Source organism: Mus caroli, chromosome 6, assembly GCF_900094665.2.
Source record: "Mus caroli chromosome 6, CAROLI_EIJ_v1.1, whole genome shotgun sequence".
Classification (NCBI taxonomy): Eukaryota; Metazoa; Chordata; class Mammalia; order Rodentia; family Muridae; genus Mus; species Mus caroli.
Window position 1 is genome coordinate 115,471,619 of NC_034575.1, and position 13,694 is coordinate 115,485,312.

The 13,694-nt window shown below is 38.8% G+C and overlaps 1 protein-coding gene across 1 annotated transcript in view; it reads left to right on the forward strand.

Annotated features, from left to right (window-relative positions):
• The window catches only part of Kdm5a (lysine demethylase 5A), a 70,013-nt gene that overhangs the window by 49,911 nt on the left and 6,408 nt on the right, over window positions 1–13,694 (forward strand). The window contains 7 exon segments of the mRNA XM_029478250.1: window positions 1,059–1,238; window positions 1,900–2,061; window positions 3,568–4,119; window positions 4,692–4,835; window positions 5,176–5,335; window positions 6,855–7,075; window positions 9,214–9,624. Of these exon segments, the coding sequence (XP_029334110.1) occupies window positions 1,059–1,238; window positions 1,900–2,061; window positions 3,568–4,119; window positions 4,692–4,835; window positions 5,176–5,335; window positions 6,855–7,075; window positions 9,214–9,624 (1,830 nt within the window).

Consider the following 13,694-nt stretch of genomic DNA (forward strand, 5'->3'; position numbering starts at 1 on the left):
TGGATCTCTGGACTGACCACTGGAGTGTTCTACTGCTGACCTATACCCTTCCTTCAGTTTTAAATATTTTACTTGTTACTAAGCCTTTTCTGTTATAGGTAAAAAAAAAAGTGAATTTCTTTGTAGACCTTGTCCATTTTGAATCTGAAATATTTATCATTTTTTTGTTTAAAAAACCAAAGGTTTTTTATGTTTTTAATTTTGGGGGGGGTGATCGTGAAGTAATATCTTACATTATTACTATATTAATAGAAACTACTCTTAAATGTACTTTTTAAAAAANATTTATTTATTAATTTTATGTGTATGAATACAGTGTAACTGTGTAGAGACACACCAGAAGAGGGCATCAGATCCCATTACAGATGGTTGTGAGCCACCATGTAGTTAGTTGTTCAGAATTGAACTCAGGACCTCTGGAAGAACAGTCAGTGGTCTTAACCACTGAACCATCTCTCCATCCCTTTAAATGTACTTTTTAAAATTAGACACCCCCACCCAAAGAACAGCTTTAATTTCTAGAAAACTGAATGAAAGGTACAGGTATTTTCCATGATTTCTTTGCCCATTTCTTTTTTTGAAACTATTTTTTCTAGTCTTGACTTGTGGGAATAAAATTGCTGAGTTAGGATTAATAACATTTTATGGTTGTTTTTTTTGTTGTTTTTTGGGTGTTTTGTTTTGTTTTTTAGATATTTTCTTCATTTACATTTCAAATGCTATCCCGAAAATCCCCTAAACCCCCCACCCTGATCCCCACTCCCACTTCCTGGCCTTGGCATTTCCCTGTACTGGGGCATATGATCTTCACAAGACCAAGGGTCTCTCCTCTCATTGATGNGACCTAATTACTTTGTTTAAGACAGAAATTAACATGAATACTGAAGGTGTCCCTTAGTGGATCTACTACCTGCCTAGTCTACAAAGGATAGGTTCCATTCCCTGTTTTGAATTTAAAAAAAAAAAAGAAACGAAAGCATTAACTAAGTTCCTCCAAATATTTTGCCAGATTCCATGAAAGAATTAAAATTGTATGGATCTACTTTTTCTTTTTCCAGAGTGGCAACAACTATGCTTACTTGGAACAGCTTGAGAGCCTATCTGCTAAAGGACGCCCTATCCCTGTGCGTCTTGATGCCTTGCCTCAAGTGGAGTCACAGGTAGCAGCAGCACGGGCCTGGAGAGAACGGACTGGGCGGACCTTCCTTAAAAAGAATTCCAGCCATACATTGTTACAGGTGAGGAATAATTCATGTGTGTGCTTCGGCACTCTCACAGCAGTTGATAAACCACTCCCCGTAGAGGTATTAGTGAAGGGGTCTTTTCGGTTAACTTAGCCTTCATTATAATTTATTTCTGTTAGCTGGTATCAGATGTGAAATTCAAACTTGGAGTCTTAGGCAAACTCTTATTTCATTAATCTATGCTGTATCCATGAAAAGCAACCAGCATATATTTAAACTTCTGTCAACAGACTCTGCTAAAGAATTTTATCCCTCAGAGACAAATTTAATTCTTTTTATCTTGAACAGTTGAACATCTTAACAGTAGTCAAAGAGGATAGATACACTTTGGAATTTCAGCTTTTGTCCTTTGACAAGTTGTCCCTTGTCTGAGTCCATTTTTCTTATCAATAAAATCTGGGAATTAGTAACTGCTGTGTACAGTTGTGAAATTTTAATTAGATAGCATACCTGTGATGTGGTGGGTGAGGGAGAAGGATCACCATAAATTATAGGACAGACAGGGCTACAGAGTAAGATCTTGCCTCTTAAACATTAAAGTTAAGTGAATTGGTACCTTGGGCATGGAGAGCGTTGCATTAATGGTTATTTTTACTCTCAAGGGTTTTAATTTTTGAACTAGAGTTTATTTTTAAATATTTTTAAAATTTTGCAGGTGCTAAGTCCACGAACTGACATTGGTGTATATGGGAGTGGTAAAAACAGGAGGAAAAAAGTAAAAGAAATAATAGAAAAAGAAAAGGAGAAGGACCTCGACCTTGAGCCTTTGAGTGACTTAGAAGAAGGACTGGAGGAGTCAAGAGATACAGCCATGGTGGTAAGGATCCAANGGACAGACCNTGAGTTTGCTCTCTGAATGCAAAATTTTATGAAGATGTTAGCAGGTTCTTAACTATTTGTTTACCTATCTTGTGTGTATGTGTGCGCAGNCGCACCTGCACACATGTCATAGTGTAAGAGGTTTGCTCTTCTTTTCCCAAAGAATTTCCCCCACTTTTTCCTCCTTCCTTCCTCCCTCCCTCCCCCGCCCCTCTCTCTCTCTCTCTNTTTTTTTTGGCTGCTCAGAACCTATGACCTCATGTATGGTTGGGTGCTATCCCACTGAGTTATATTCCCAACCTCCACATTTATTCCTTATTGTTCTGCTTGTGGACGTTGTACATCGTGGTGCGGAGCCTAGTGCGCACCACGATGTACAACGTCCACAAGCAGATGGAGGGATGTTCTTTATCGAAAAACCAAAAAAAAAAGGATGTTGAACATTTTTTCAGGTGCTTCTCAGCCATTCGGTATTCCTCAATTGAGAATTCTTTGTTTAGTTCCGTACCCCATTTTTTAATAGAGTTATTTGATTTTCTGGAGTCCATCTTTATATATATTGGATATTTGTCCCCTATCTGATTTAGGATTGCTAAAGAAAGATCCTTTCCCAAACTCTTGGTGACCTTTTTGTCTTATTGACAGTGTCTTTTGCCTTATAGAAACTGCAATTTTATGAGGTCCCATTTGTCGATTCTCAATCTTACAGCACAAGCCATTGCTGTTCTGTTAGGAATTTTCCCCCTGTGCCCATATCTTTGAGGGTTTTCCGCACTNTCTCCTCTATAAATACTATATTGAGTAGGTAGGGAGAAAGTGGGCAGCCTTGTCTAGTCCTGATTTTAGTGGGATTGCGTCTTAGTCAGGGTTTCTATTCCTACACAAACATCATGACCAAGAAGCAAATTGGGGAGGAAAGGTTTTATTTGGCTTACACTTCCATACTGCTGTTCATCACCAAGGAAGTCAGGACTGGAACTCAAGCAGGTCAGGAAGCAGGAGCTGATGCATAGATGGAGGGATGTTCTTTACTGGCTTGGCTCCCCTGGCTTGCTCAGCCTGCTTGCTTATAGAATCAAGACTACCAGCCCAGAGATGGTCCCACCCACACTTTGGTGTATAATTGTATTTAATCCTTAAAACAATAAAATGTGGTTGGTGGTGTGCCTGCACTTTTCAGAAATACTGAAATCTGGAAAATTTGTACCACTGATTAGTGGTCTGTGAGTCCAATAGCCGGGCTTGGTACCTAGGGTACTTGATCTCAAGAAACACACTCTTTATACTGTACCTTACGTAAAGTACTGTGGTATAATGTCCATTTCATAGGTGAGAAATGTTTGTGTGCTAACACACGTTTTAGGAAATTGCCACTGTACTTTAGAAGGGCAGTACTTGGTTACGATGATGCTGGAACATGGAGAAACACTCCTCAGCTTAAGCATTTACTATTTTGTGGGTGATTTAGAATGATTTCTTTTAATTAAATGCTTGTTGTGTACAGGTGGCAGTTTTCAAAGAACGAGAGCAAAAGGAGATTGAAGCCATGCATTCCCTCAGAGCAGCCAACCTAGCCAAGATGACAATTGTGGAGCGCATAGAAGAAGTGAAATTTTGTATTTGCCGCAAGACAGCCAGTGGGTTTATGCTACAGTGTGAGCTCTGCAAAGACTGGTTCCATAACAGCTGTGTTCCCCTTCCTAAATCTAGTTCCCAGAAAAAGGGGTCCAGCTGGCAGGCTAAAGATGTAAAATTCCTTTGCCCTCTTTGCATGAGATCTCGGAGGCCAAGGCTAGAGACTATTCTGTCACTCCTGGTATCCCTTCAGAAGTTGCCTGTACGGTTGCCNGAAGGAGAAGCACTGCAGTGTTTGACAGAACGTGCCATGAGTTGGCAAGATAAAGCACGACAAGCTTTAGCCACAGATGAACTGTCCTCTGCCCTGGCCAAACTCTCTGTGTTAAGCCAACGTATGGTGGAACAAGCAGCTAGAGAAAAAACTGAAAAGATTATCAGTGCAGAACTCCAAAAAGCAGCTGCCAATCCAGATTTACAGGTCAGCTTCTAATTTACCTTCTTATGTTTCATGTGGTAGCATCTGTCAGTGTGTACCTCGTAACTTAAATGTATTTTTTTTTAAAGCCTATTTTTTTTAAAGATTTATTTATTATATGTAAGTACACTGTAGCTGTCTTCAGACACTCCAGAAGAGGGCATCAGACTTCGTTACGGATGACTGTGAGCCACCATGTGGTTGCTGGGATTTGAACTTGGGACCTTTGGAAGAGCAGTCAGCGCTCTTAACCACTGAGCCATCTCACCAGCCCACTTAAATGTATTTAACCTGTTGACTTGGGTAGGAAAGCAACTATCATTTGCCAGCAGTTCTGTGGTCCATAGCATCTTCTTCCTTCTGCATACACAGCTTTGCTTTTCTTCTCAGTAAAAATTCAAGTAATTTTAGTGAAATACTACCTGAAAATATTTAGGTAGACTGTAGNATATTTATTTTCTGCTCTGTTGAAGAAGTCTGTTAGCTGCTTTTTAAGTAAAATACTTGCATTTTGTTTGTGTTAAGCATACATCAATTGCCTATGTTTTAGTCTGTCTGTTCATCTTACTGTTTAGGGACACTTACCTAGTTTCCAGCAGTCTGCTTTTAACCGGGTGGTGAGCAGTGTATCATCTTCCCCCCACCAAACAATGGACTATGATGATGAAGAAACAGATTCTGATGAAGATATTCGGGAGACATACGGCTATGACATGAAGGTAATTATAGGGACAGGCTAAGGATTTGTATTTGGTAAGTTCTGTTTTTAAACCTGCTGCTGTTGATACTTAAGGACTGAGGGTGGAAGAGAAATAGTCATATATTTGCCTCGAGTATGTGGTAATGGCAGTTTTTCAAAACTTAAAGAAAAAAAAAAGTGAAACTTTAAATAATTATCTTATGTTTGTGGTGAGGTGCCCCTGCCGTGGCGATTATGTATTATATAATATTAGAGTCAATTTTAATGTCATGTTTTTAGTATCTTAGGTCACAAAAGCTTTCATTTTTAGCTTTTTGTAGACTAACTGGTTACAGTTCTGATAACTTCTTGTTCTTTAGGATACAGCCAGCGTGAAGTCCTCTAGTAGTCTGGAACCCAATCTCTTTTGTGATGAAGAGATTCCCATCAAGTCTGAGGAAGTGGTGACTCACATGTGGACAGCACCTTCATTCTGTGCAGAGCATGCATATTCTTCTGCTTCTAAGAGTTGTTCTCAAGGTATTAATTACCTCTTGAAAAGGNACAATCTGGGCAAGGTGGTACATGCTTGTCATCTAAGCACTTGGAGATGTAGGCGGGAGAGCCCGGGAGTTCCTGACTATCAGATAGCAAATTGGAGGCCAACCTAGGCTACCTGAGATCCTGTCTTCATAAAAACAGAAGTGGGCCTGGGAGATGGTTCAACACCAGCCATGTAAATCTGACAACCTAAGTTTTATTTCCAGAACCCTTATAAAAATGTTAGATGCAGTGTCATGTGTATGTAGTTCTGGTACTGGTACAAGAGGTAGGAAGTGGAGACAGATTTGGCTGGGAATTCTCAGACTAGCCTGTCTGCAGTAAGTAGCACAACAGGAGAAACAACAGGTCCCTCAACAAACTCTCGAAACATTGTCGTCTGATCTCTACATGCTGTGGCACACATGTGCCTGTACTCACTTGCACATAACACACACATAACATAAATAAAAAGCAAACAAAACAGAAAACAAGGTTTGGAGATTGAGTTCTGTGGTAATGTTTGCCTAGCAAGTGAAAGGCCTAAGTTTGGTCCTAAGTCCTGAGAAAAACAAAATAATATATATTTAGAAAGTAAATTGAAACAGATAGAAAAGACATCATATTAACCCAGACTGTCAACCTCTCTTGAATACATGACCTGGTTGCCACCTAGTGAGAGAACTTGAAAACACTATTGTGGTTGGGAAAAGCCAAAATTTGTTTTCATTTTCTATCATTAGATGATGACCTGAAAAGATAATAGACGTATTGAGTCCCAACTAGGGATATTTTGGGGGTCACATGATTGCATGTCATAATTTGTGTGCAATCTCTGTTAGACCTTCATTTACCTTCTTGATCAGTACCAGCTGTCAGTGAACTCACTGATGCNTAATATCAATACGGGACTCAGATATTCTTTTATTTTGTGGAGTTTATTGGTTTGCTTGGGGTTTTTACGCACACGTGNGGGTGTGGAGACAGTCTCATTCTGTAGCTTTAGTAGGCCTCATTCTCTTGGTGTAGCCTCTGTTGGCTTCAGACTTAAAACAATCCTCTTGGATCAGCTTCCTAAGTGCTAGGATTTCAAGTGTACCACTCTACCTGGTTAGACTTTAATACTTGAGTTTTTTGTTGTTTTTGTCTTGTGATTTGTTTTTTAATGTGTATGAGTGTTTGGTATTTCTAACTGTTAGGAACTTCTTTCTTTTGGTGAATTCTTTCTCACTGATGTTTACTTTTCTTCTACCCAGAGAAAATAAGTAATACTTTATTTCACATCCCTAGAAAATGGAGATTATTTTCTCTATGATATGATAAACTTTTAGAAATTTTATGGATCATTATATTATCCATTTAATTCAATTTTAAAAACCTTTTTTTGTATTGAAATAATAATTCAGTTACCTAAATTTCCAATAAAGGGGAGAGGTAAATTTTTTCTAAACATTTACTATCATAATATGTGTATACCACTTTCAGTTCTTTGCTTTGTTTCTTGATGTCTTGGGGAAAGGTTCTAGCACTCCAAGAAAGCAGCCTCGGAAGAGTCCTTTGGTTCCCAGAAGTTTGGAGCCTCCAGTATTGGAATTGTCTCCTGGAGCAAAAGCCCAGTTGGAAGAACTCATGATGGTTGGAGACCTCCTAGAAGTGTCTCTGGATGAGACACAACACATTTGGCGGATTTTGCAGGCCACACATCCACCCTCAGAGGACAGATTCTTACATATCATGGAGGTATGGAGTTCATACTGACTTTATTAGTGATTTTAACCTGTCCATGTTCCTTACTAGTGCTATGATACTGGCAATGGGATGGCAGAGTGGGTTGTAGTTTGGCAGTCATGTTCTCTCATTTAAGCAGAAATATTTGTTTCCTTATTTCTTCATTGAAATTTTATGTAATAATTCTTCTATTTCTGCTAGAGAGAAGGAAGGATTAAAAAACAGTTTAACCAAGTATCATGCATGGGTCAGGCTTATAATCCTAAAATGGGAAGTGGAGGCAAGATCAGGCATTCAAAACCATCCTTGGCTACTTTGAGGCTAGCCTCCACTACACAAGCTCTTTTCTCAGAAATACATAAACAAACAAAACAAGAAAGCAGCTTAGGGGTTGAGAGATGTTAAGATTATCCATATGCTCCAGGTCAGATCCCAGCACCCACATTAGGTGGCTTACAACCACCTGTAACTTCAGTTTCTGGGGTCTGAAGCCCTCCTCTACTTCAAAAGCCCCTCCACTCACATGCNTATACCCACACACACCATTTAAAATGCCTCTTTTTTTNAAAAAAGAATCAGTTTTATAACAGTTGCCTTAAATAACTGGATAAATGTTGAAATTTTTTAAAGTCTGGGCTGGGGAATTGCCTTCTGTGCAAATATGAGGACCAGAGTTTGGCACATACATTTTTTTTAAAAGTAGATGCTCCCAAAAAAAAAAAGCCGGGCGTGGTGGCGCACGCCTTTGATCCCAGCACTCAGGAGGCAGAGGCAGGTGAATTTCTGAGTTTGAGGCCAGCCTGGTCTACAAAGTTAGTTCCAGGACACCCAGAGTTATACAGAGAAACCCTGTCTCGGGGAAAGAAAAAAAAAAAAGGAGATGCTCTTGGTGGCCTGCCTGTAATCCCAGTGGGTGGAAGACAGAGGCAGGGAATCTCTGGAGCAAACTGGCTAGCCACACTAGCCAAAATAGTGAGCTCCATGTCCATTAAGAGACTGTACCTCAATTTCTAGAGTGGAGAGTTGAAGACACCTGATATCAACACATGTATACACACACCACTGGCACTTCCAAACATGCCCACAGGTAAAGAAAGGCAAGGAGGTGGTAAAGCAGAACTGGATGAATTAGGATACTTTACAGTCACATACCACATTTGCATCAGCAGTGTGCATTTCATATTGGTGTTTTTATGTCTGTGATCCTCTTTGATCATGCTAGGTTTGCAGGCATGAGCAGTCCATTTCTGAATTTAGGGTTTGGTATTATTTTCTACTCTTTGACCTCAAAGAGAAACACCTCCTGCTTCTAGAGTCTTGGGAGATTAAAGATGAACACAACTACACTTGGCTTAACCAGTTTATTATTTATTTTTCTTTGAGACAGGGACTTTGGAAGCCAAGTTCAACCTCACACTTTCTGAGTAGCAAAGGGTGACCTTGACCTTCTGATCCTCCTGTCTCTACCTCCCCAGTGCTAGGGTTACNGGCAAGCACCCTACCATCTGGTTCTATGGTATTTAGAATAATACATTTTGTCATATAAAGAATTTTAGGGGATGGAAAGACAGCTCACCAGTTAAGAACACTGGCTGCTCTTACAGAGGACCCAGATTCATTTCTAAGCACCCACATGACAGCTTACAACTGTCTGTAACTCCACTTCTTGGGGATTAGACAGTCTCACACAGACATACATGCAGGCAAAACACCAATGCACATAAAATAAAAGTATATAAATCATTTAAATAAATAAATTAAAACTCAAAATTAAAAATGTTGGTACAGTAGCTACAACACAAGAGCTATCATCTTACCTTTTTTGAGTAAACAGTTCAGTTCTATTATGTACATCATATTGTATGCAAATACCACCACAATACATTCCTAGAACTCATTCACTCTCACTATATAGACCAGGCAACCCTTGAACTTGAAGCCACCCCATTGCAACTGCCTCCCAAGAACTGGGATTACAGATGTGTACCACCAATGCCTAGCTTCCCGCAACTCTGTAATCATCCCAAACNGGAAATCTCAACCATTAAAAAAATAATTGTCTGCTAATTTTCTTGTTTTAAATACCTCACATAAGAGAGTGACACTATTTTTAAGTTTTGCATTGACTTGATTAATTTCATATTTTGAAGGATGATAGCATAGAAGAGAAACCATTAAAAATGAAAGGAAAGGATTCTTCAGAGAAGAAACGNAAACGGAAGCTAGAAAAGGTAGAACAGCTTTTTGGAGAAGGAAAACAGAAGACCAAGGAGCTAAAGAAAATAGATAAACCTAAAAAGAAGAAATTAAAATTAAATGTGGACAAATCAAAAGAGCTGAATAAATTGGCCAAGAAATTAGCAAAAGAAGAAGAGCGAAAGAAAAAGAAAGAAAAGGCTGCTGCCGCCAAAGTGGAGCTTGTGAAAGAGAGCACGGAGAAGAAACGGGAGAGGAAGGTGCTGGATATCCCCTCAAAGTATGACTGGTCGGGGGCAGAGGAGTCTGACGATGAGAATGCTGTGTGTGCAGCCCAAAACTGCCAAAGGCCGTGTAAGGACAAGGTGAGGTGCAGGGGTTCACTGCCTGCTGTGAAGGGCCAGAGCTAGTGGTCGTAGACATGTGTGTATGATGTGATAATAGTATAGTTGTGATGACAGAATTTGGACGTCAAACATATTTTTATACNATTTTTACAAACTTGTTATTAAGCTCCTTAAATATGCGTTAATGGAAGAAGTTTTTAAGTCATTTACTAGAAACATACAGAAGCAGAGAAAACTTACTTGACACCCTGGCAAGTGCTGTACTTCTCATGCATAGTGTGCATGCAGGTCAGTCTTCAGAATACTCTTCTGACCCGAATAGTTCATCCTTAGCTTATCCACGCTCTAGATAAAAGATGCTCTCTTAATGTATACTTAATAAGATACTCTCTTAAATAGAAAATGATTTTTTAAGCAAATAATTCAGACTCATAATGTTATTGTTAAAATTTTTCAGCCTAGGCTAGTAGATCACTCAGTTGTTAAAGGTACTTTTACCAAGTTTGACAACCTGAGTCCAGTCCCAGGACCACATGATTTAAGTAGAAAGCTAGTTTCCTCAAGTTGTCTTCTGACCCCTACATATGGACTGTTATGTGACTGCAAATACATGTAGTAACTTGTTTATTTGGTTGGTTGGTTGGTTGGTTGGTTAGTTGAGCTTTTTTGTTTTCTGTAGCCCTGACTGTCTTAGAACTCACTCTGTAGATCAGGCTGGCCTCAAATTGAGAANTCCACCTGCCTCTCACTCCTGAGTTTTGGGATTAAAGGCATGCGCCACCACCGCCGGCTCATGTAGTAACTTTCTAACCTTAAATTTTAAGAACAGTAATTCAGTGTTGGCTATTTTTTAGGTGATGCTTTCATTAGTGTCTGGGAGAAATGGACATACTTTATTGGAGAAAATAAAACCTCAATTCTTTAGTGATTGAAGACATCTTTTATTCTTCTTGTTAAGAATACTAGAAAGGAGCCATTGTGATACAAAACAATTCAGCACGTGGGAGGCAGAGAAAATGAGGATTTCAAGTTAGAGACCAACTTGACCTACCTAAATTTTAAAACCAATANAGATAATTTTAAAGTGCTAGGGAGACGGCTCAGTTGTTGAAGCTTGCTTGTAAGATCCTGAGTATTAGAACCTATGTAACAGCTGGGCATAACAGCACTGAGCTGTAACAGCATTGAGGTGAAAGAGAGGGAGGACAGATGTGAGACAGGAGCAGCCTTAACTTGCTGGCCACAGTCCAGCCACTTGAGCTCCAGGTTCAGTGAGAGACCCTCTCGAAAACTAGGGTGCAGGGCATTAGAGGAAGACATCTGATACCAATAGACCTCCTGCTGCTACACACAATTTGTAATTTTAAATTTATTCTCACACCATTTGATACTTTAGAATCTTACTAGCTCCTCAGTTTGAAAATAAAGAATAAATAGAACTGCATTTTCACCATTTCTTGAAAGTAGTATCCCACTTACTTTCTGAATTATAAATTTAATACACTTTTAGAGCCTGAAAGGAACCAAAAAGTCTCTTGTTCCAGCTTCTCACATTCACAGGTGGTNAGGTGAGCAGTTACAGAGCTAACTAGTAGCAGAGCCGCAAAACCAAAAGCCAGCCCTGGTGTCCGACTGTTCCAGATTCAGGTTCTCTACTAAGTCCCTGGCTCGTGGGTCATTCTTCATTCATTAACTAAACAGGCTGATGGGAAGTTAGCTTTTCTTCTTTGGCTGTGAAGGCAGCAGCTCAGTGCTATCAGATCCTCCTTCTATCTTCTCTTTAGCTGATTTTCAGTAATTTCAGTACTAGCAATGTGTCCCCGTCCTCTTNCTTCTGCATGCACCACCACCCCACTCACTATACAATTAAATATAAATTAACTCAGGAAAAAAAGAGGACACAGTCTGTGAGAACACTTGGTAAAAGGAAAAGTGTAGAGGTGAGATTTGCTCCTACCGTAATTGATATTTATATGGGTATATTTTGATAGAACATAGATTTTGCTACGTCTTTTGGGAAAAATGTTTAAAGGTGAACACTGGTTTTCCCTGACATTAACTTACATAAAATAAAATTAATATTCTATTTCTTTGTTTAATTCTATGCAGATTATTTCAGATTATAAATATTTCATCTCCAGTGCTATTTTGCAGGGTTTTGTTTTGTTTTTGTTTTTGTTTTTGTTTTTTCTGGCACTAGTTTACTGAATTAAATTTTTTCATTGGACTGTGGTGGCACACACCTTTCCAGCATCTGTGAGGCAGAGGCAGGTGAATCTGTGAGTTGGAGGCTAGTCTGGTCTACAGTGGAGTTTNAAGACAGCCAGGGCTATAAAGAGAAACTGTCTTTTTTATTTTTTTTTTAAGTTTTTTTAACTTTCTTAATTTGTAAATTAAGTATATAACAGATGTCTGATATACAACTTCAGAATAAGAAAAACACTTTTTTTTCTCAGCCTGGAGAATTGACTCAGTGGTTAAGAGCACTGACTGCTCTTCCAGAGGTCCTGAGTTCAATTCCCAGCAACCACATGGTGGCTCACAACCATCTGTAATGGGATCTGATGCCCTCTTCTGGTGTGTCTGAGGACAGCTACAGTGTATTCATATACATGAAATAAAAGAAAAAGAAAAAAGCACTTTTTNAGGAAAATATCCTGTTCTTTAAAAATCATACTGAATGCCCCTTCATCATTTCTCCTATAAATAATGGATATGATTTCTNTCTAAAAATAGATTGAGACAATTTTTAAAATTGTTTACTTGAATGGACCTAACTTCAGTTTCAAAATAGCTAACAAATAGTAAAGAAAGATAGCATCAGAGGAAGGTGAAGGTTTCTGAAAGTCTTATTTCTTCCATTGGCTATGAAATTTGAGCTGAAATTAACTTTTAAAACAAGATAGAAGTATGTTTGGAAATGTTTTAATCTAGAAGCTTTTTCTCCCTGAGGTCTGCTCCTGTATCCTGGTAAGCCCCTAAGAAAACTGGAATGGTTAGTCATAATGCTTAGAGTACATAAATTGATTAAAACTAGTAAGCTAAGACTATCACTAAATATTAGTTTTCTTCGGTTCTTCCAACAGTATTACACTGTAAGGCATACAACAAAATACAAGTTGCCAGGAACTTAAGTCTAAATATGAAATGATAAAACAAAAGAAGGCCAGGCTATCATTGTTTCTGCTCCTCTGTTTCCCTCACATTTCCATTCCTTTTCTTCTCTGTCTTGATTGTGCTGGAGATAAAACCTAGATCCTTTAAGATGCTAGGCAAGCATTCTTAGCACTGAGATTATAGACACCCAACCTCAATATATTAATGTGTGTGTTTGTGGAGGAGGGTGTACATGTGTTAGTCAGCAATAGTTCTCTCCTTCCACCNTGTGGAGTCGATCCTAGGAGTCAGCTCAGGTTGTTAGGCTTGGCAGCAGTGTTCTTACCAACACAAGATGTCTGAGGCCCTATTTCTCTTTGAACAGACATTTCTCTTATACCTGAACACAGTAACCCATTTGTTCTATTTTAGTAGTTTCTTACCAGTTAATCTATCACCTTATAGTTATTGAGACACTTGCCATCATGCTTGCATTTGGGGGANATTTATTCTTATTTTTGTAATTTCTTAAACAACAAAGTCCTTTTCCCTAATCAATGGTGGGGAGGGGCAGGGCAGGAGGTGACTATTAGAATGTAGTTAGCCAGATTCTATGCTTTTGAACTTTCAGGTTATCATATAGGTCACTTCCTCCCTCTCAGAATTGTCTGTAGATTCAGTTGACATTCTGAATTGTTTGATTTGTGCTCCTATGAGGCTTTTCATACAGAAGTAGAATTCAGGTTGATTGTTAATAAAGAAATTGGTACATGAAGGATATAATTTCCTTACTTGAATTATCAGGGTAAGTTGTCATATAACCAGAAGGCTGAAGTAGAATCTGCACAAATGAATACCCAACTCAGGAAAAATGTAAAAATTTATTTATTTATTTATTTATTTAGAAACAGTGGAAGAGCTGGGTTAGGAAGCTACTTCTAATCAAGATCACTAGAGAAAAAAATACTGTCTTTCTTTTTTTTTTTTTTTTT